A 22,991-nucleotide genomic window follows, 5' to 3' on the forward strand; every position below is an offset into this window, starting at 1 on the left:
AGGACAATTTCAGCGCTTCTGAAATGAATTAAATAACTACACTCTGACTGAGGTTCCTCTTTGCCTTATTTGAGGATTATGAGCAATATCACACGAGTAACAGCACCTTTGTTCCTTCCTCTTAGGAGCTGAAATCAGAAACAAAAGTTCATATTGAGAAACTTACAATGTAGACCCAATCACTTCTGTCTTTTTTGCTTATTATTTATAATACATTTATATCTCTATATTTATAGTACAATATTATTTATAGGAAATATGTCTGTACTGGATTAAGTTTTTGGAACGAATCGTTTGAGTGAATAATTCAATCACTTGTCGCCACCTACTGGCGCAACAATATAACCTGCAAAAAAGGACCAAGAAAAGTCAGCCTGGAAACACTGACAAACAGAGTATGCTCAAATTCGAGGACTAGTGTTATAACTTTAGCTATTTACAGCCGAGATAGACCATCGGCATGCTGTGTGAGTGCATCTGACTCATTAAGGGACCAAACTGAGTGACTGGCCTCATGCATGTCATGGTTTTACAGCTAAACTGAGACAGCTGCTTGGATTAAACCTCTTCCATCTGCTGTCCTCCAGTCCACTGCCGAGCTGCTAGCTCACTAATAAAACACATCTGTGGAGGAAACATCTCAACTTATATGCATACATTTTCAAAATATATATAGCCCCACACATTTGGAATTTTTATTTACTTATTTATGTATCGATTAAACCCGTAAACATGGAAATGTAACATTATTTCTAGGCCACTAATCAAATAAGCAAATTTGTGGCAATCAGCATGTGAGTTCTTTGAACAAGAGCTCAGCTTTCCTTGCTTGCATTGAAGCTTATGAGTTTTGAAACATCCTCACATCATGCTGGAAAATATGATCGTGAGGTTTGTAAGCTTTAATTGGGGGGAAAGAAAATAAAGCCTCGACGTTAGCCTTGTACCAGATAACTCGTCTTAGTCACATGACCTCATAGCCCACATATGCTCGTAATCTGTTTATGCAGCGCATGACCCGTCCTCCCCCTCTCTTCTGCCCTCCCATCCCGTCTGCCTTTCAGCTGATGATGCATGTGGCAGAATAAAATAGGCTTGGCGAGCATTGCTATAGCAACCGCAAACAGCGAGGCACTTCAGAGCAGTCTCAAAGAGGAAATGTGACCTGGGCCATTACACGTCTACAAGCACTACAAGACAACTGGATCACTTCTAAAGGTAAGGAGATCGAGCAAATGAGGAATGAATAAAGAGGAGATAGCAAAGGAGAATGGGGGAGGAGTGGGTGGACGGGCATAGAGGAAGACAATACTGAGAAAAACACAAGACTAACAAATTCAGCACGTTTTGAGAAGTCAAACTTTGTATTTTGAGGATCACTGGCAGTGATTTAAAGTGATGTTAATGGTAACAGGTGGACATCGAGCATATTACTTTTAGTAATGTTTGTCAGTACAGTGTTCAAGGCAAAATAGTCTCTTCTTGACGCATCAAATCATACATTTTGTTAATAACTTTACTGCGTAGTGATGAAGTAGTGAAATGGCTATTGTTTCTAAATGAATGTACCTAAAATATTGGACATATTTTTAAACTATAACTGTTGCATGTGTTTTAGTACAGAAAAAAGTTTTGTTTACAACTGACTTTCTTTGAATGGACGAACAATGAGACATTTAAAAAAAAAATTGTATATATATATATATATATATATATATATATATATATATATTGTGTGTGTGTGTTTGTGTTCAAAAGAAAGTCAGTCATACAGTTTTTGAAAAACACTCCATTTTGGGGTCAACTATGGATCTATTTTAACTGCTCTTTATTCTGTATACTCATTATCACAGGACAGTAAACCCAAATGTGACAATCAAATTAGTAAGTTAAGAAATTATGCTTTTTTTTTCTTCTTTTTTTTTTTTAGCAAAGTGGTTCTCAACTGGTACAAAAAAAATAAATTAAATAAATAAGTAAATAAATAAATCTAATTTGTAAGTTAAACAATGATCATTAAAGTATGTTTTACAAGAAAATACATGTAAAGTCGTTCCACTTCAAAATTGTTACTGTTTGTTTGAAATTTACTAGAGACTGGTTTAGAGTAAAAATCAATGCATGATACATGGTAATATCAATGAATTTAGGTGTTTGAATTTATAGATGTATGTTTACTTTTGTATGATAAGAAGTTATGGTTACCATGTTTGGTCAAAATATAGGTCAGCGTCCTTCACTAATTCACATCAGAGCATATTCACTGTTGGGAATGAGCCGAGAGCTCAGTGCTGTGATGTCTGTCAGGTGTTAAAGAGCATCTGTGCTTTGAGGTTTAGGCTTGCTAACATTCATCCCCAACAACATTATGATGTTATAAATGAGTAGGCTATAACCTTAAAGGGACAGTCCCAAAGTAGACTAAATTCTTTTGTCATTTACTCACCCCCATGTCATTCCAAACCACAACTTAGTATAAGTAGTATAAGAACACTTTTAAAAATAAAAGTTCTTTATTGGCATCTATATGCTTCCATGAAGAACCTTAAACATCCATGGAACATTTTTATCATACAAAAGGTTCTTTGTAATCAAAAGAACAAGGTTCATTAGATTATGAAAATGTTCTTTACACTAAGTGGTTCTTTTAGGAAATGTTTGGTTCTTCTATGGCATTGCTGCAAGTGGATTGGATCCATAGTACCACGCAAGTCAACAGGACCCAAAACTGTTAGCAGATGATCACAGAATTTTGTGCACAAGCACTTTATGCCAAATTTCAAGGAGAAATGAATAAGAAAAGGCATTAAATCTACAAAAAACAAATCCCAAGATCCATCATCCATTGCACACCCAACATTTGTTTAAATTGCTTTTTGTTTTTTGCATCCATGATGCATGATCCATCTCTAACAGAACAAATTCAAGGTGAGCAGCAGAGGGCCGGTGACAGCAGCGAGCATGTCGTGGTTCAGCTGGAACGAGCCGTACTATCGGAGCCCAAGACGTGAGGCGTCTCAAGTGGTAACGGACACCCTGATGCTGGAGCTGAGCTGGCAGATGAAGGAGGCCGAGAGACAGCAGCGGGAGCGAGACAATGAGTACCAGCGGCTGAAGAGCGGCGTGGACTACAGCTGGCTCATGAGCACCCCACGCAGCTCATTTGACATCAGCCAAGGAGAGAGACTCGGCCTTGAGGACCTGTGCAGCAAAGTGCCACCATCATACTGCGGATCTGTAATACAAAGGTGAGACATTCGATGGGTGCTCCTCATTGCACGCTTTGTTTTCAGCGTGAGGATGTTCATCACCACAGGTTCAGGAGAGGGCGATCTGGGTGATTAGTTTACTAAGCCGTCTTTGTGATGTCACTGCTAAGAAACACACAAAGACACCCATGTTTTTTTTCTGTAGGTGAACTAAGCAGCTCTAACCTGCTGGAGTGATGATTGTAAATCGCACACAGGCCTCACGGGATGCACACCTGACAGATTCAGATGAGCCCAAACAGATGCTGTTTTTTTTTTTTTTTTTTTGTTCAGGTAGCAACTGCATAGCAACTGATTTGTTCAGCCCCCTCATGATAACCAACACCAGTTCACCACAAAATTTCTATCATATACTCACCCTCATGTTGTTGCAAAATTATATATATATATATATATATATATATATATATATATATTATTTTTTTTTTTTTTTTTTTTTTTTTTTTCTGTGGAACATTTTTTCATTCAATGGAATTCATTGGTAATGGTTTGGTTACCAACACACTTCTATAAATATATTTGTTTTCTTCAGAAGAAAGACATACATGTTTGTAATGACATGCTGGTGAGTAAATAATCCCATAATTTACATTTTTTGGGTGAACTATTATTACTTATTATTTACTTATGTCTTCATGTCATTACAAATTGTATGCTGTTATTTTTTATCCTATATGGAACACACACACACAGACTCACACATAATAAAGAAATTTCACACATATTTTTGCCCATTCAAAAACAATTCATAGCAATCATGGGCTGTCAAGCATTAAAGAGGAAAGAGAGATATTATGAAAGCACTGTATTCTGTTTTATTCCAAGTCTTCCAACAAAATACAGCATGTTTGCGTGAGGAACAGTCTGAAATATATAGTCATTTCAGTCTTTTGCAAATGTATTTCATATATTTACTCAAATAACTAAAACGAAAGAAAAAATAATAAAACTATAGGCTCGTAAAACTACTAAAAATGGCAAAAATGAAAATATAGTTCAAATGAAAATATAAAAATAAAACCTGATTGAAAATATAAAACTATAACAGTATCTAAGTGATACCAAAGTAACACTGATTCCTCAGAAAATTATTGTATGGCTTCAAACAACTTGGAATATACTGCACAAATTATATTATCTACTTTTATGGTGTTTTTTTTGGTACTTTTTGGGGCCTGTGGTCACTGAAGAATTATTATTTTTTTTTAAATAAAATAAAAATAGCTGCATACAGGTTTGGAACAACATGACAGAGACTATTTTTTCCTTGTCAGAGAGAATCTTTTTTTTGAAAGAAGAGTAGAAGGATGATCTAGTCCTTCCCATGAGCACTAGTTAAAAAAGTGAGAGTTTTGAGAGGATTGTATTGATTAAACAAAGAAGGAGAAGGAAGATTTAATTTGGAAAGATAAGAACCTAGCTTGGTAACCTATTTTAAGACTCCCTAAGAACATCTTAGTCTGAGGAGCAAGAGCGCACGGCTCCTTAGAGGCTGCTTTTACTCTGATGAGTCAAGTGCTTATGTTCTGCTCTCATAGGGACCACAGGTCTGGTGTTTTTGTGTTGTGTAAAATCTTTTTTAATGGGTGATTAACACAGACACACTACCAAAAAATCTGTCTGGAAATGGCTGTTGAATGCTGTTTATTAGCAATCATTATTTTTTCCTTGAGGTCCACTTAGCCTACACATGACAATTTTCCACTTTTTAATTAACTTTTTACAAAAAAAAAAAAAAAAGCAGTGGTTAATATTTGTGACTGTACTTAACCTCAGTTATCACTGGCTATATGAATTGAGTAATAACATTTTACTTAAAGGATTCTAACATTGGGAAGTTAATTGCAACTTTATGTTTCAGTATCAATTTAAATCTTGTGCAAGTGACACTGTTTCTTGTAATTCTGACTTTATGTCTCACAATGTGCCTTAATATATTCCAGCATTGACTTTATATTTCTCAGTGTGACTTTAAATCTCACCATTGTGACTTTGTTTGTTGTAATTATGACTTTATATCTCACAATGTGCCTTTATAGCTAACATTTGCCACTTTATATTGTCAAGTTGTGATTCTTCTATATAAACAATAATATTATTTCAGCAAGTTACATTTTTAGAGTGAGTCGTTGTTGCAGCTTTGTTACAATAAATGCCTTGTTTTGAATGGACTGGAAGTTTTGCTTTCTGAAAGTTAGTAATATATAGACCTAGTACAAGTAATGAATTCAACTTTTTCTATGACTTACGATACTCCATTGACAAAAGTGTTATGCAAAACTCTCCACACCCTCTCCTGTCTTCACAGGTTTCGGCAGGTGCTGATGGAGAATGAGCCTGAGGTGCAGGAGGTTTCCGGACTCTTCCGCTCTGTGCTTGTGGAAACACTTGAGCGTGTTCATGAGGAGCAGGAGGCGCAGCGTCTGACCCACCAGTGGAACAACAGACGCTCCATAAGCCTGTCGCTGATGAGCTTCAAGTCTCGCGTGCGGATCAACCCTTTCGGCAGCACCTTGGGACTGAAATCAAACAGTTACGGCTCGGAGGAAGATGGAGTAGATGTCAAGACTGTGTGTGGGGATGTTGAGAAGGGTCTTGGTCAGACAACGGAGAAAGCGCAGCGCGTGTGGAGCATGCCGGAGATTCGGCACAAGGGAATCAATGGGAAAGCTTGAGTGTCTGGGAGCGGGATTCAGCAGGATCTGGTCCAGTCAACGACTGCCTGATATTCCCAGCATCACCTTCACTGTCAGTGTATTTATATTTCCAGAAATATGGAGGTAAGAGGTATGATGATGTTGGGAAATAAAACTTAAGTCTTAGCAAAGCAAATAAATGCATTTGCTACAAGGACAACACTCCCAACTCATCACATATTGCTGCTTGGTCAGGACTCTTAGGCATAATTTTTTACACACAGGGTCCTCCATTGATTTAAATAAGAAAACTTTGGCATCAGTATGCCGAAGCAAAAGGCACTGGGAATTTTATCGTTGTGATTAAATTATATATTGGATAATTATATTGCCATTATTGCATATATGTTGGGGTGTGACTTTTCAAAACAGTCACAACAGTTTTATTTACATTAAACTATTCACACATTTATGAGCACATAACGCAACCCCTGCCCCTAAACCTACCATTTGTCAATAAAACACAATATGTAACAGACAGATATAACTAGTCATAATTTATTCAAAAAGTATTAATATTCCAAGTCTTCCAAGGCAAAACGATTGATTTGTGAAAGGAATTGATGTGATCTCCGTATATTAAGCCTTAAAGTTCTGCGTAATTAAGGGTGTGACCACTTGAGTGACAGGTCACTTGCACTTCCGCTAGTGACGTCACTTTCAGTCTTGATTTTTATTTTGTGCTATTGTGATAACGACCTGAGCAGTCACAAGGAGGATCAATAGCAAAGTTGAGTTTCCAAAGGGTTGTTTATTTAGTGCGTGCACTTAAAACAGTGCGCTTGTGTGTGTCTGAAAGTGCACGTCTGCAGCCAGACCCTTCTCCATTTTCGATTATCCAGGAGTGGCGTGCTGCCAAGATGGCGACGGTCAGCTCCGCCCACTTTAGGCTTCAAAAATGCACTTCAGAAACCTATTAGTGATGTCACGGACACTAAGTCCATGTTTTTTATGGTCCTGACCAAGTATCAATATGTGAGGAGTTGGGAGTGAGAACCTGTTGGATCCACACCTTTCATTTTTGACTGAATGTGCATAGCCTATATGCAGTAAATTCCTAAAACAGGAAACCAGATATTTGCTGATCACTCATCATCAGATTCAATTTGTATGACAAGTTATTCTGAAATAGTACAGTTGCCTAATTTAACTTGTGAACTTTGGAAAAAATAGGGTTTTATATGGCCCTTCTGTTTTACAATTGATATAAAAATTTAATAATAATAATAAAATATTCCAGTGCAGGCCAACTTTTGTAAGATTGCCCCATTTTTCAAAACAAGGTGGTGCTGTATTTGTTGTGGAAATGTTCAGATGCTTGTGATTGTTGTTTTTTCTTGTTGTCAGTGTATGTGCAAGTGTTAAGTGATGAGTTGTTTGCATAACATTTAAATTAACTGTATTTAATTCCTTTGTCAGTTGTGTTACAATCAGTGTAACTGTAGAATGTAAATGTATTAAGTCAATAAATGTTTTAATTTCATTGAGCTAAAAAAAAACATTTCTGAACATATTCTTTTGAGTTTGTGATTCTGAGACAGTGACATGGTATCCTACATTTTATAACAAATGCCTCACCTCTTTCTGATACCCATTTCTGATTATTGTAAAAGTCGTTTTACCTCTCATGTTCTTTCTAAAAAATAACATTTACATTTATATTTAATAATTTAGCCTTTTAAGCTTTAAACTTTTATCCAAAGCGACTTACAAATGAGGAGAACAATAGAAGCAAGCAGATGAATGAGAGAGCAACAGTATACAGTATATAAGTGCTGTGACAAGTTTCAGTTAGTCTAGCACAGTACACATAGCTAGGTTTTTTTTATAGAATAGAATAGAATAGAATAGAATAGAATAGAATAGAATAGGTAAGTGCTAGTATTAGTTTGTCAGGTGCTGGCGAAAAAGATGTGTCTTTAAACGTTTTTTGAAAATGGCCAAAGACTCAGCTGTTCGAATTGTGACCTTGAGGGAGGTCATTCCACCAGCTTGGCACAGTCCAGGAAAAGGTCCGTGATAGTGATTTTGGGCCTCTTTGGGATGGCACCTCAAGGTGCCATTCACTTGCAGAATGCAAGCTTCTGGAGGGTGCATAATTTGAACTAGCGAGTTTAGGTATATTGGTACAGTACCAGTTGTTCTTTGAAGAGAGGTGTAACATGAGCTTTTTTCGGCTTGCTAAAGACCAGTCTTGCTGCTGCATTCTGGATCAGTTGCAGAGGTTTGATAGTACATGTGGGAAGGCCTGTCAAGAGAGCATTACAATAGTCCAGTCTGGAAAGAACAAGTGCTTGGACAAAGAGTTGTGCAGCTTGCTCTGATAGGTAGGGGCTAATCTTCCTAAAAATTCCTTCTTCTTGACGAACCCAGCTGTATAGAGTAGTTGCAATGAAGCGCTGGGTTGGCTGAGACCACGAGCAGTTCTGTCTTAGCAAGGTTGAGTTGGTGATCCTTCATCCAGCCAGAAACGTCTGTCAAGGAACATAGAGAGTTGGTTGAACACAACTTACTCAAGTGTCTTTGCAATGAACTGAAGAAGGGATATTGGTCTGTAGTTTTCTAAAAAAAAAAAGTGCTGGATCTAGAGAGGGTTTCTTAAGCAGTGGGGTTACCCGAGCCTGCTTAAAGGAAAACGCCACCGTTTTTACATATTCCACTATGTTCTTTCCTCAACTTAGACGAGTAGATACGTAACTCTCCTGTCTCAGTGTGTGCACTCAGTCGCTGTAGCGCGCTGCGCCACTATGCTAGCGTTTAGCTTTCCATTCATTCCTAAGGATCCAAACAGGGATGAATTTAGAAGCTACCAGTAAACTCTCAGGAGTGATGATATTACTGCTGCAAAGTGCTTTTCCGACATACGTTATAGTCATCATTTTTTATCCGCTTAGGAAATCGCCAAATTTTATTTTGTGTCACCAGAGTAGTTGATTCCTGTTCTTAAGTGTCCTATTGCAGAATTGGAATCGATTTTGGATTCCCATGCCTAGGTATATTTAAACATGTTAAATAAAAAGCTTTTTTGTTACCGAAAATGTGCCTGGAGTCCACCTTATTGCTTTTATAACAAACTACACTTTTAATTAGATTTTTAAACCATTCAAGTCAAGACTTGTGTGCTGCTTTCTCTGCTGCACACACATCCTTGTGAAAGTGTTCTTTAGCTTGCTGATTTTCATTCATAGTATTCAGCTAACAATGAATCATTTAGCAAAAAGTGTTGGAATAAATGTGAATGATATCTTAAGATGTTTTATTTATTTACCTTATTGGAATCGGAATTATGAATGAATAAGAATCGGAATCATTAAAATGAAAACGATGCCCCACTTCACCCATTATTTTTTTACTGCCACCTTTCTATTCACACTGTTTTAATCCCTCATTTCTTTGAGAACCTCTCACTTACCTTTCTTTGCTTTTGCCCTTCTTAAAAACAACCACATAATTTTATATGTGAATGTACTTTTCAAAATTAATTATAAAACAGTTGCTCCTGGCAACAGGGATAGCTAGTATTTTTGCTTAGCATAGTGTCAAACATGACAATTTATGAGACTAATATCATGTTTTGCTCTGAAATCACTATATAACATCAGTCATGTTTGAAACAATTAGCTTTTGTGGTTCCATGTTGCTTCTTATCACAGTGAGACATAAATATTTAATAAAATTTTATACTGTGATACAAGCCGTCAATTAAATTTGCTTTGCGATTGTGTGTTTATTGTCTTCAATGTTTCATCAGTCAAAGCATCTCTATCTGCATGTTATCCTGCTGTAGTGATATCTGATGCATTTTGTCCATATAAGGGATTTTCTGGAATATGATAAGTTTAATACTTCTATGAGTCTCACTTGTGAAACAGGCATTATAGTACATGAGAGTGTTTAATGCTCTATAATGCTCACATGGCCTCATTTTGGGTAAAAAATAATAGTAAAGTACTTTGCAATGCAGTAACTTGAGTAGTTTTTCAGCAAGCTACTTTTTTACTCTTACTTGAGTCATATTTTTTTGCACTCGAGTAATTTATTCCTTGAGTAGCAATACTTAAGTACAATTTCTTAGTACTCTTTCCACCATTTCTGTTAAGACACCAAAAAAATAAAGGACACAAACTGGAAATTTATTTAACAGCATTGTCATGAGTTATGTCAGATGCACGTGTCTCACAAAGGAAGATCGTAAGCTTTCAACTACCCGCTAGTGGTGCTTCTGCATTTGGCTCAGCACAATAAATACACAGATTATCATGGGATAACAAGAAACACGCCACTGGAACAACATGACTACTATGTTGTTTCAAATTTGAATAGTTTTTTAGATATACAACCTTCATGTTTTTTGACAATTTCAGTAACATGTAACAACGTTACATCCAAGCTACAGTCCTTATAGGATACAGTTAATCAGACGTAAAATAAGTATTTCAGGACACAGTCTGGAATTAAAAAAAAGGAGGACAACCATCCACATAGTTTATGGTAAGGAACTGTCAATGTATAACATCAGGCAAACCCATTAATAGTTGAAGATAGTCCTTCCCTGAGTGGCGGCCAGGTGAATAATGAACTGAATCAGAAAGTTGAGTTTAAGAACTCCAGCAGTTCAGCTCTGTTTTTGTCCCTCTGTTAAAAAAAAAGGGGTAAGTCAATGAAAGATCTGAGCAAAACCTGACTACAGTTGATCTGATTTACATTCTAACACTATTTTCACCAGCTATCATAAATAAAATAAATAAATAAATAAATAAAAGCAAGAGAAGGAAATTCCATGCTTTTATTATAAAATCAAACGGATAATTTGTTGTTTTTTTCTCTAGTGTATTTATGTGTAATCTGCACAATGAAAAACTCACCTGCTTGTCCTTCTTTGATTTTTTCACTTTCATTTTAATCTTTTTCCCTGAAATCATACTGAACTTGCCAGTTTTCTTCTTTTCCTTAAGATACTGGGGAAGACAGAAATTCTGTTATATCACTAAACTTTGCAATAATTACAGAAACATTTAATCTGAATAAAATTTCAAAAAAGAAAGAAAAAGAGACTGCGTAACGTTGCTAAAACGTAATGCCAGCTATGAAGTTTTGAGTTGAGTACCTTTGAAATTTGAACAGGTCCAAAGCTGTCGTCCTGCTCTTTGTGTCCCTTTTCCTTCTTCCGCTTATGCGTTTTCTCTTTTTTTCCTTTCTATAATAATAATAATAATAGTTCAAACAGATAAGTGAAAATGTATTCCAAACCAACAGTTAATTAATTAACATGTAACAGCTTCTAAATAAAAGACACAATAAACAAACTTCTTATTGGAACAGTTCCGTCAAAAAATAATTTTTATTTTTGAGTTTGACAGCCCTTGGTTTTGTGTTCTAAATAAACAACGAAATAATAATTAAAAAAACAGAGCCAGGTACCTTTTTGCCGTGATTATCTTTCCTTTTCTTCGAAGATTTTCGTCGTTTTTTGCAAGGATCTAGCAGTGAAAGCACAAAACACATTGATCTGCTGCATCATTTTTAATTTGAAAAGAAATGTAATAATTTTGATGTAACTTACCTGAGCTACTGGAGCTGGAGTTGCTATGTGATGATGAATTGCTGGATGAAGAATGTGAAGAAGAGGAGGAGGAGGAGGAGGAGGAGGAAGATGAAGAACTGGAAGATGATGAGGATGATCGGCTTCGGCTTCTTGCTCGTTTCCGGTTGTCTCTTCCTGTCAATATATACAGCATATTTGTGAGCAAAATTTCCTTTCCTAACACAGAACACATGTCTAGAGAAACTCACCTCTGCTGTGAGAACTACTTCTGCTTTTTGTACTTGACTCACTTCTCTCCACAGTGTCCACTTTGGCAGACTGAAAGATAACAAATAAAACCTCAGCATCGAGATGTTTTGAAATGTTCAGAACATGGACTGTGTTCTGTGTTCTTTATGAGAATCAGAGGCAAGAAGAGCAGCGTCAGTGCTGTCAAGGAAAGACACGAGCCGAATTAAGTCTGTTTGTGTAGACATCCCACAGTCAGCTACTCATTTACTTCACAAATACCTTACACTTCGTCCGTATAACATTTTTAGAAACAACAGTTTGTAAACATCAACAAAAGATGTACAGCTTCATCTGAAGGTTTGACGAGAGCGCTGATTTTAATGTAACACTTTACCATGTTGATATTAGATTGTCTTCCAAATGTGGTCCTTCCGACCGCAACAAAACTCGGAAAAATCAGAGGAATGCTGTTATGAATATAATCGTTGCTGAAAATAAACTGCGTGGAATACAAATGACTGTTTTATTTCTGTGATCAGTGCGTGTGAATCAATAAGATAAACACCACTGCGCAGCCATCTTGTTTACGTCATTATCCGGGTACTGTTTCACAGCGCAGCCGCGTGACCGACGTAAGCAATAAATAAATAAATAAAATCTCCTGATTCATGTGTGTACTGAATATTAAAGTGTATCAGAATCATTAATCAGGTATAAATTTGTTAAGCTCGTTTTTGAAGCAGCACGCAGACGGTTACTTTTCTACGCGCTGGTGAGACTGGGCCAATACAGCCATTATTGATTTAACATAAATAATTTGTATGTATTTCTCTAGCGAATTGCCAATTTTATATGAGAAGAAAAATCCTTGTTATTTAACCTACATAAAAAAAAAAAAAAAAAAAAAAAAAAAAAAAAAAAAAAACCTGAAATGTGATTTAATGAAGGTTTTGGCTCTCTGGGCCTTCAAGCGCCCCCTGGAGAACATTTCTGCCGCTTCTTGGTCTGCAGGTACATGGAAAAACAGATACTACTTACAGACAAGATATTCTACCATTTATTTATTTATTTACTAATGCTACTACATTTGAATATGTATTTCTATAAGTTTCTTTAGTTTTAATGTAGCACTAAAAAGAGGGAATGATTCCTCTGTAATACATGATTTTTCCTACAGAGGGCGCCCACGACTAAATGTTACTAAATGTTGGACATTGCCCCCGCACGGTCACTGAAAGAATTGTCATTATTGCATTTTATCTCTTTTGCCTAAAAATAAGTCAACAATATATATTTTAGTTTTTTTCAGGACACAATAGTTTTATTATATTTTCAGCTGGTTCAAAATGCAGCAGCTAGAGTTCTTTCTAGAACCAAGAAGTATGACCCTATTAGTCAACACTGCGCTGGCTCTGTTAAACATCGTATACGGTTTAAAATCTTGCTTTAAGGTCTTTTGAATGGTGAACAGTTACTTTTACCAATTTTTTTTTCACCATTATTTTGTCTGTTTATTTTAAATGGTTGTCTCATGTAACATGTAACTGTAATTGTAAATAATTTAAATATATATATATATATATATATATATATATATATATATATATATATATATATATATATATATATATATATATATATATATATATGCTTTCCATTGATGTATGGTTTGTTAGGATAAGACAATATTTGGATGAGATACAACTATTTGAATATCTGGAATCTGATGGTGCAAAAGAAAAAATCTAAATATCGCCTTTAAAGTTGTGCAAATGAAGCTTTTAGCAATGCATATTACTAATCAGAAATTAAGTTTTGATATATTTACAGTAGGAAATTTACAAAATATCTTCATGGAACATGGTTTTTACTTAATATCCTAATGATTTTTGGCATAAAATAAAAATTAATAATGTATTATTGGCTATTGCTACAAATATACCCCAGCGAGTGTAAAAACAAAAATGATTTAAAACCTGATTAAACATAACAGCCTTCAGTACATTCTAACCAAAAAGAATCCAGATAGCTGGTTTTATGAACGACATTAAAAGTTTAATACATTCACAGACTTTTCAAATACAATTAAGTGATGAGGTGAGGCGTATGAGAACACATACATTCACAAAAGTTGAATCAGTAAGTCAGCTTGCAGTAAGACTGTCTGCAAGGATAACATCCTCTTTATCGTTAAAAACATGGCTTTAGTAGTCTTACAAAGTACAAGCTGTGACAGTCTGATCACGTCTGCTTATTTGTACTGAGCTGAACGTTCAAGTACTGTAGTAAATGAGCTTTTATTTAAGGCTAACTGTATGAGATCAGTTTTACAATAATACGTTTCAAAGATGGAAATGTACAGTGGCCCCAAAATGCATTTGGACACTTCTTTTTTGACGCTACACTGACAAACAAATGATGAAAGATGAATTAATTTCATTTCTTAGTCATTTATGTCATTACTTTTAATCAGCTGGTCCCTGGGTCCATTAATGGAAGTATGAAGTTCTTCAAGTTCACTCAGGTGTCCAACAACAGCTGAAGATAATCACACAAACCATGAACACGTTCCACTAATCTGAAAACGTGTGCTTAGTTATTATCTTTCTTTGAAATACATACTAATATTGTATTTTTGATAGTTGATATAGAATTTTAAATGTGACTTATTTAGTTACTTTCCGGGGCCACTGTATTTGGCTGAGTTCATATTAGAGTATTAGAAATTGTGTGAAAATATAAAAGTCGACAATATATTTGTTAGTTCTTTAGGATACAATAGCTTAAAATACTTCATATATCGTTGCATAAAGGGTTGTTACTGATCACAGTAATAAGCAACTTGTTGCCAGAAAGTTGAAGGATCTCTCGTTGGATGGGGACTAATATGTATGACCGTTAAAAACATGAAAAGAGCGTTGGTCAAAATCTCTAGTGATGATAAAAGTTGGGTCTGTACAAAATAATAATAAAAAAGCTTATTCAAAGTAAAATGAGCTACTTTGAGAACAGACACTTAAGCAAAATCGGCTCAGATTTTTGGTGCATTACAGTGAGCAACTACTCAGTTATGTGTAGTTCAGCAGACGACGAAAAAAATTGAGTTAGCTTTGTGACTTTTTGGTAATAATTTGAAACCTTCTTACATTTAATTTTATAACATAGAAGGTTTGAGATGCCACTTCTCAGTGTCATGATATGAGTTGCAGGTGTCTTTTTTTATTATTTAGCTACATGTATTTAGAAAAAAAAAAGCACCCATTACAAAAAAATAAAAATAAAAAATTGACATCTCTTAGTACTTCTGGTGTGTTCACTGTTGAGGATTTTAGAGAATAGAATAGATGCCCCTGAGTTGCTTGTTGGACTGGGTCTCTTGATTTGTGACGTGAGCTGGATCTGAGCAGAGCTTCAAGCCTCCTCTTTGGTCTTGGAATAATCGCCGTGAGTCAAACGCTCTTCGTTTTCCTCTTCTTCCTCAGGTACCTGCATATCAAAAACATCCACAATTGTCAAACTTATCAGCTGTAAGACATTTTCCAAAGAATTAAAAACAGTTGTGACCATGTCCTTGCATTACAAAATAGCATTAACATATCAATCTTTTTGACGTACCTCCCAGAAGACTGAGTCATCGAAGCAGTTTTGATCAGGTGGCTGCCCCCAGAATGGAATCTTCATAATCAGGCCTGAAGAAGGTAAAAATGTTTTGTACAATTTTGTATTTTTTTTTTGTAATACAACAGAGTAATGCTAATTGGGTGAACGACAAATAAGTGTGTCCAGAAATAGTTTAACATCCATGTGGCAAGTTCTTACATACTGTAGGTTCTTTTTGAATTCACGTTGGTTTCACATGGTTGTGAAAAATCTTAATACAGTTTTCAATTTACATTTTAGATATTTACATTTTTCAATCTACATTCATACATAATATCATGTGGTGTGTTTGTGTGTGTACAGTATATATAATGTTTGTCAAAGATTTTATTTAGAAATTGGATTCATGTTCTTAAAAGAACACTTTTATACACTGCCCGTCCAAAAAAAAAAAAAAAAAAAAAAAAGTCACCACCTGGATTTACCTAAGCAAATATTTAAGATCCTCCCTTTGGATAATTACTGCATGGATGATTATGTTATGTGCCCAAAGAATTAAGTCAGCTGACTACCTGAATATACTGAATGACCAGGTTATTTCATCAATTCATTTTTTCTGCAACTCTGGATGGGAATAAATGTGACATTGCAGAAGCTTATCGAAATGATGCCACAGTGAATGTATGCCATAATCAAAGCTAAAGGCGGACCAATGAAACATTAGAGTGTGTGCCTTTTTTTTTGTTTTTGGATGGGCAGTGTATTTTATAATATCTTGCAGATTTTGTAGTTTATGGTGTATTAATACCTACCTGTGATCAACCCACCCACCAAAGCAAATCCCAGAGATGATGCCAAACCACATGCTTGTTTAGTTGCAGTTACACTAGGATAAACAAGCACAGAGATATTAAACCCACTTGTTGCCACACTGGTAATAGCGAAAATCTAAAGACACAATGTAAAGAACTGCCAGATACTTGTCTTTCTTTCCTAGTGCTGCCGCAACAATACCAGCAAGGCCCCCTAGGATTCCTGGCATGCCGTGGAGGTTATGCACGCCACAGGTGTCTTGGATTCCAAGTTTAGAGGCGAGTATGGGCTGAGGAGAAAAAAAAAAAAACCATGATGGATTAATACGTGATTGAGTTCTAATATTAGAATCATTGTGATATGATAGAAACTCATACAGTGAGGAACTTAAATCCAACGGTGGAGATAATGCCTGCAGTGATTCCGATCAGCATTGCTCCAAACGGCTGGATGTTCATGTCAGCGCAGGTACCCACAGCGACACCTCCAGCCAGCGTGGCGTTCTGAATGTGAACCTGTGCCACAAAACAGCTTCAGGTTACTAAGTCATAAGGATCATAGACTGCTAAAATGTGAGACTTAGTAAAATTAACAAAAGACTGGTATGACCCACCATGTCAAGTTTCCCCTTCTTCTCCACCAGACTGGAGGTAGCGTAGGCAGCGAGGGCACAAGCAGCCAGAGAGAAATAGGTGTTGATGACAGCTCTTAGCTGAGCATCACCAGGTTCAGCAATAGCAGAATTAAAGCTGGGCCAGAACATCCACAGGTAGACTGTGCCTAAAGACGCAGGAAGAGTGGAATGGTGAATGATTACAAGTACCTACAGACACTCTGATTACAGAGAGTTTCTTTTTAAGTCTGACTGAAAGGTCTACACATACCGATCATTGCAAACAAGTCTGAGTGATAGACTGAGCCTTCGTTCTCATGGCCGTTCCGGAGACCAGGGCGATAAAGAACACGGGCGACAGCTAATCCAAAGTAAGCCCCAAAAGCATGGATAGTCATAGAGGCACCAACATCAGAAACCTGTTAGGAGATAAGAACGTTCATGAATACCGGCTGAAAAAAGGTAAATGACCATCATGTTAATGTACGTTTAAGGTATGATTAATTTCCTATATAGAGATGCCACCACTGTTCAGTTTCAGAACTGATTATGCTGTTGTGAGTCAATCAAGATAATAATAATAATCTGGTGCAAATCAACTTAATGATCAACTGAGGGTAGAAGATGCTTCACAATGATTCCCCCAGAATACCAAAACAAATAATATATATGCACTGATTTAAGTATATGAACTAATCGTTTGAGCCTTTACAAACCTCAAGGAGTCCCACAACCAAATGCTCATTGATGCAGAAGGTAGTGATCTCTAGCAGGGTCATGATGAGAAGCTGGACAGGGCTAGTTTTTCCCAGAACCGCTCCAAATGAGATCAGAACAGTTGCTGTACTGAAGTCAGCATTAATCATTCTGCAGAGAAGAAATATGAAAAAAAAAAAAAATTATATATATATATATATATATATATATATATATATATATATATATATATATATATATATATATATATATTCTTTTGGCATATTAGCTGAACATCTAGCATTTAACTATTTTGATAGATGATGAAGTAATGATCAGTTTTATTACGTCAGTCACCCATGGTCCCCCCCGCCATTACCAAAAAGTTAAGTTTACTTTTCAATGGTGACTGTTATTTTTCCGTCATGCATATGCCAGATGTTCTGGAGGAGAAGACCCCACTGCAAGCCAAAGGCAGCCAGCAACATGTTGATGCCCACACTGCTGAAGCCATATCTCTTTAGGAAGGTCATCAAGAAACCGAAGCCAATGAAGATCATCACGTGTACATCCTGAAACACTGGACACATGGATAAAGAGTTTATGAGAAAGAGCTGTTTCTGCACACCTCAAGCCCGAAATTAGTCACTCTAGAACCACATTTAGTTCAACTTTAGTTTGAACAGGTCAGCAATGAAAGGAAGCACTGTTGTGTTATATCAGTGAATAACAACATAAATGTATGTCTGTTCCTCACACAAAGCTATTGTATGACATAATGGGATAATTCACCAAAACACAAATATTCTGTCATATTTGACTTTGAACACAAATTAAATTTTTATTGAAATCTGAGAGATTTGTGTCCCTCCGTTGACAGTCTACACAACTATCACTTTGATGCTTCAAAAAGTTCTGGGTCCTCATTTATTAATAGTGCATATTACACACAGATGTGTGCGTTATGAGTGCGTAAGAACAGTATCAATTTATGTTTTTGGTTGAACTATCTCTAAGAATACTGGAAACATAGCACAGAGGTGGACTGCTTATGATATGTTTGCTCATTTGATATGTTCATTTGTTGTCGGATATTTTATGTTTTCCATGGGAAACAATAACAATGCTCAACATAAGGGTGAGGAAATTACAGAATTTACTTTTTGGGGTGAACTGTTCATGTGCAGATCACAGTAAATGCATAATAGTTTTAGTAGTAAAATAATTGTTTATGAACAACTGTACAACCAGAATAGTTACAAAGCAACATATTTACACATTTCTGTTTTAAGTCTATTTAATTCCTACAAAATCACCAGAACAATTCAATAACCATGTTCTTCCATCGCTGTACAAAGGTCTTGTGTGCTCTTCTATTAGTTTATGAATGACAGGTTAAGAAGTTTCCTTTAGTGACCCTGTTGGTGTGTGTAATTTTATTCACTTCACATGACTCTAATGAGTGTTAGTGAATATACTTATTTCAGGATACGTCACATTCAGAGCAATCCAGCCTCTTCATTGCTCCAACTGGCTGCAAACTGACAAATCATAAAGCATTTTTGTAGCTTTCTCAGTTTCTGAACGTGGCGGCTAGTCATTGCATATGGCCTGAAATTTCATTCATAATAGATGTAATGCTCATATAAACAAATATGTGAATCAGACTGCAAAGTTTAGGGTACATATGAAGACAATTTTCAAAAAATCTGTCTGGATTCATTTGGATTGATAAAGCACTGCATGCAAAAAATACCCAGCAATTTGCAGTGACCTGAAGTCATTAGTTTTCATGTATGATACTCACCATTGGGGATGGAAACACATGAGTGACTTTGATTCATGGATTAAAAATCCAATTCTATGATGTGTATTACACTGCTGCATTTTGAATGAATGCATCCAAAGTGTTCCCCTGCCAAGACATGGGTGGATGAATGGAAATGCAAAGAGTTAAAGGATAACAATTTCTACAAATTTGCAATAACTAAATGTGCACACTGATTGTCTTCACAGCGCATAGTGCCTGTACTGCTGGCCTTTTCCCATCTTTCCTGCAGAAAGGAAATGAGTTCTAGACTGTCCAACTCAGGAAGCTATACAGTCCCTGGACACAGAGATAGGATACCGCCCAGAACACCTTAATCATCAGCAAAGTCTGTTTTCGGACTACACAATACAAACCACCGATCATTGTGCCTGCTGATAACAATCAGACACATTAACGATTGTCAGTAAGTTTAAAAAGGGTCTCACTGTCAGTCCCAAGAGAGACAAGTGGAACTACGAAGCGTGATCCTCCAAAAGGTGCGGCACCGGCCTTTGAATAGGCAAACATTCAGACTTCCCTCGGAATGCCTCCAAAACCCTCCACCCATTCAGTAATTTACACAAAATCTAAACTTGCCAGGAACAAACCCAAATAGTCATCAATCATAGTGCTCATGGTCTGACATCTGCTAAGCTCATCAAGATAACCGATGACCCCTGTAAGTACGACCAACTACGTTTAGTGGTGAGGAACTTTGATCAGGACTCAAACTGAACTGAATTTTCTTTGCTCGCTGCATAATTTTATAGCTGGCTATATGTATATATTTTATAGCTTGCTGTCTTTAGAAATGATCATGTCCTTATTTTATGACATAGTCCATGCTCCCAGCAGACTGTACTTAAAGCATCACTGTACAATGATACAGTAAAAGACTAAACAGGAAATCTTCAGATAAATATGTGATGATTAAAAATCATCAGATTTCAGTCTTATCTTGCTTCGCAATCCATCTTAAAACAAACAAAGTACTGAATGTGATCTTTTACTGCATATACTCAATTCTCAATGGTCATTTTTGATGTTTCATGGAAAAAAAAATCTCAACGAGGGATACCAAAAATGTGATAAAGATAGATTCTGTTATATCATCACAGCCCTTCCCATCCTAAAAACTTCCCGTGGTACCACAGTAGTGTTCTTTGACCAGTCTTTTATGTTATTGTCACTAGTCACCGGTGGTTGTTGAGTGATAAAATGTGATCCTGCTGAAAACCCCTCAAAAACATTTATGTGGGTCTCTGACACAGCTGAAACCGAGGTAAACAACCCTTATCAGCTGTTGCATGACCCAAGTCTTTTCCTCTGATCTTTCTTAAGCAATACATATTTGCAATGATAGGGTTGGCTAAAGGACTTTTTACTGGTTATTTCATGTATGCAAACTTTGGAAGAGCATCATAGGGGGATACAGATCATTTTGCTGGCTGAGTAGAGGTCCACAGTCCATTTTTCCCAACTGTTGGATGCTACAACAAACAGAATCATTTTCCCAGTGAAAGTTTTCGCATTTCCCATCTGCAACTTATTTGCTGATAAAATCTCAAAGGTCCCACTTTACTAATGGGTGGAAAGTTTCCTCTCTTTGCCAATGTTCAGTGACTTAATTACATTCTGTCATCACTAATTAAGAGCGCAGTGACATAACTTAGCTACATATGTTTTCTTTGTTGCCCAGATTAAAGTAACCGTTATTTTCTTTTCTTTGAAGCTTTGCTCACTCATTTCTGGAATGCTTTGCATTTATGTACCAAAGCGACAGATGGCCTTAATTCTCCCATTCTACAAACACATATGCTTTTTATTTTTCTTTCCTTTTCACATATGCTTTTAATTATTTAAAGGCCATCAGGTTCACTGGGTGGTAAATAATTTTTTACACAATTGTCACAATTGTCTCAATTGTCACATTGTGCCCCAGCACTTCAACATGTTTAAACTTAAGTTACTAAGAATGTTGAGTGATGAAAAATGCATTAAAGTGGCTAAATTGACAGTCTTTGAAAACTACTTTTGCAACTGAAAGGGCGAAGAGCTATGCTCTTCAAAGGAACCTTTAAGACACGTGACACTGACACTAATCTTGCATGTTCATACTCTCCACACCCCAGAGTTGGTTTCAGCCCAAACGCTGTGCAATTTGAAGATAAAAGTAAACAAGGGTATTTACAACCAATGCATGTCATCTCTGCAAATAAGCAAAGCATGTAGAGAAAATGAAAGGAATGCAATTGAATTTGAAATGGTCTCAAAGGAAACACAGTGTTTCTATTTGCTTGAATGAATAATTCCTTTTTATAATAGATTCTGTAGATCAGTGGTTGTCAACTGGTGGGTCACGACACAAAATAAACCAGGCTTATCAACTTTTTAAGGGAAAGAGAGAATGTTTCACATTTGTTTAGCTGCTGACATCAAATTATGTTCATCCAATCAGTTTTTTGGTGCAAATTCATGTGTCATTTCATAGTGCTCTTCAGAAATGCCAACATGGACATATCCTTAACACGGAAAAGCATGAACAAAACTATGCAAGATAGAAACTTTCACTTAAAATGGAAATTTACACAGTTTGTCCAACCATAATGCATTTTGTGCAGCTCTTGGGAGCTGATTCAGTTTAATTCAATCCAAATTGGCCAATTTACCTATTCAGTCTACAGTATGTCTTGTTAATAATTTTATATGTAAATGAAATGAAAATGTTTATTGTAATATGAATAAATGTAAGTGTTTGATCATATAAAAAATATAAAAAATGATCCCCTATTTGTAGCCTACATTAACCATGTACTGTACTGAATCACCTGTCCAGTGTAAGATCTGGCTCCTGAGAGTGCAAGAGTCTGTGGCATTGACTTCTCTTCGGAGGGAGTATTTTTAGGGACTTGCGTGCTGAATGAACATTAGTGAAATATTGCCGCCAAAGCCTTTGCAGAAATAACTGATGACTGATGAGTGAGTAGCACCATCAAACTTAAATGCAAAGTTGACTAGAGTAAATATCAGTCTTAAAAAGGACGAATTCATTTGCAAATCATCCAGAAAATATTTTATTCAGACAATGGCCAAAAGCATGAAGGCAATGACAACTTAATAACAATTTCCTGCATCCACGTGATCTAACCCTTAAAGTTCCTAATAACATAATGTGTTCAAGTTTAGCCAATAAAATAAGATTTAAATACAATTTTAGACTTAATTGAAACCAGTCAATTTGGATGTCAAAACATGACTGCATGTATACACTCATCTACAACACATACACCAATCTGACAGGGGGGTACTTACTGGGATAAAGGGTCATTGGGCCGCTTGAATGAGTTGTATTCGATTCTTCATGAGTCCCATCATGTCCGTGAGCATCACCGGTGTCATATACCACAAGCAAAGCGTACAGGACGATGGTCACGGCTTCCAGGATTAAGGCCAGAATGGGGAACTTGAGCCTCATGTTGGTGGCATATGCTGGCATGCTTAACACCTTCTCTGTTCTGCTGTTTTTCCTCTCTGGGTGATTCTCCCTCTTGTCTCTACCTCTCTCACTCTTCACGCTGTCTGTGGCTTGTGGGGGGAGTGCAGAAAGTGGCATGTGGTTTTGAATTGGCTGTGGGCTTTGGAAGACCAATGACAAGAGAGATCATTAAGGTGGGGACAGTCACACCCCCTGTTGCACTGTACTTGTAGGAATGGATTT

General features: G+C 36.4%; 3 protein-coding genes across 3 annotated transcripts; 1 reads left to right on the plus strand and 2 right to left on the minus strand.

Annotated features, from left to right (window-relative positions):
- The first annotated feature begins 415 nt into the window (after window positions 1-415).
- On the plus strand, window positions 416-7,118 carry LOC109045066 (protein RD3-like). The gene is made up of 3 exons (XM_019062942.2): window positions 416-1,218; window positions 2,917-3,248; window positions 5,578-7,118. The coding sequence occupies exons 2-3, from the start codon at window positions 2,962-2,964 to the stop codon at window positions 5,942-5,944; spliced, it is 654 nt and encodes a 217-aa protein (XP_018918487.1). The 5' UTR covers window positions 416-1,218; window positions 2,917-2,961; the 3' UTR covers window positions 5,945-7,118.
- Window positions 7,119-10,077: 2,959 nt separating this feature from the next.
- Window positions 10,078-12,359, minus strand: si:ch211-22i13.2 (uncharacterized protein LOC553945 homolog). The gene is made up of 7 exons (XM_042746964.1): window positions 12,136-12,359; window positions 11,759-11,828; window positions 11,529-11,684; window positions 11,387-11,445; window positions 11,073-11,162; window positions 10,831-10,923; window positions 10,078-10,600 (listed from the first exon to the last, which is right to left on the minus strand). The coding sequence occupies exons 1-7, from the start codon at window positions 12,136-12,138 to the stop codon at window positions 10,550-10,552; spliced, it is 522 nt and encodes a 173-aa protein (XP_042602898.1). The 5' UTR covers window positions 12,139-12,359; the 3' UTR covers window positions 10,078-10,549.
- Window positions 12,360-13,774: 1,415 nt separating this feature from the next.
- LOC109113317 (ammonium transporter Rh type A-like) lies at window positions 13,775-22,901 on the minus strand. The gene is made up of 10 exons (XM_042746392.1): window positions 22,586-22,901; window positions 17,860-18,043; window positions 17,484-17,634; window positions 17,039-17,186; window positions 16,768-16,934; window positions 16,532-16,669; window positions 16,322-16,443; window positions 16,154-16,227; window positions 15,357-15,430; window positions 13,775-15,227 (listed from the first exon to the last, which is right to left on the minus strand). The coding sequence occupies exons 1-10, from the start codon at window positions 22,884-22,886 to the stop codon at window positions 15,153-15,155; spliced, it is 1,434 nt and encodes a 477-aa protein (XP_042602326.1). The 5' UTR covers window positions 22,887-22,901; the 3' UTR covers window positions 13,775-15,152.
- Window positions 22,902-22,991: the final 90 nt, after the last annotated feature.

Source organism: Cyprinus carpio, chromosome B20 (assembly GCF_018340385.1).
Source record: "Cyprinus carpio isolate SPL01 chromosome B20, ASM1834038v1, whole genome shotgun sequence".
Classification (NCBI taxonomy): Eukaryota; Metazoa; Chordata; class Actinopteri; order Cypriniformes; family Cyprinidae; genus Cyprinus; species Cyprinus carpio.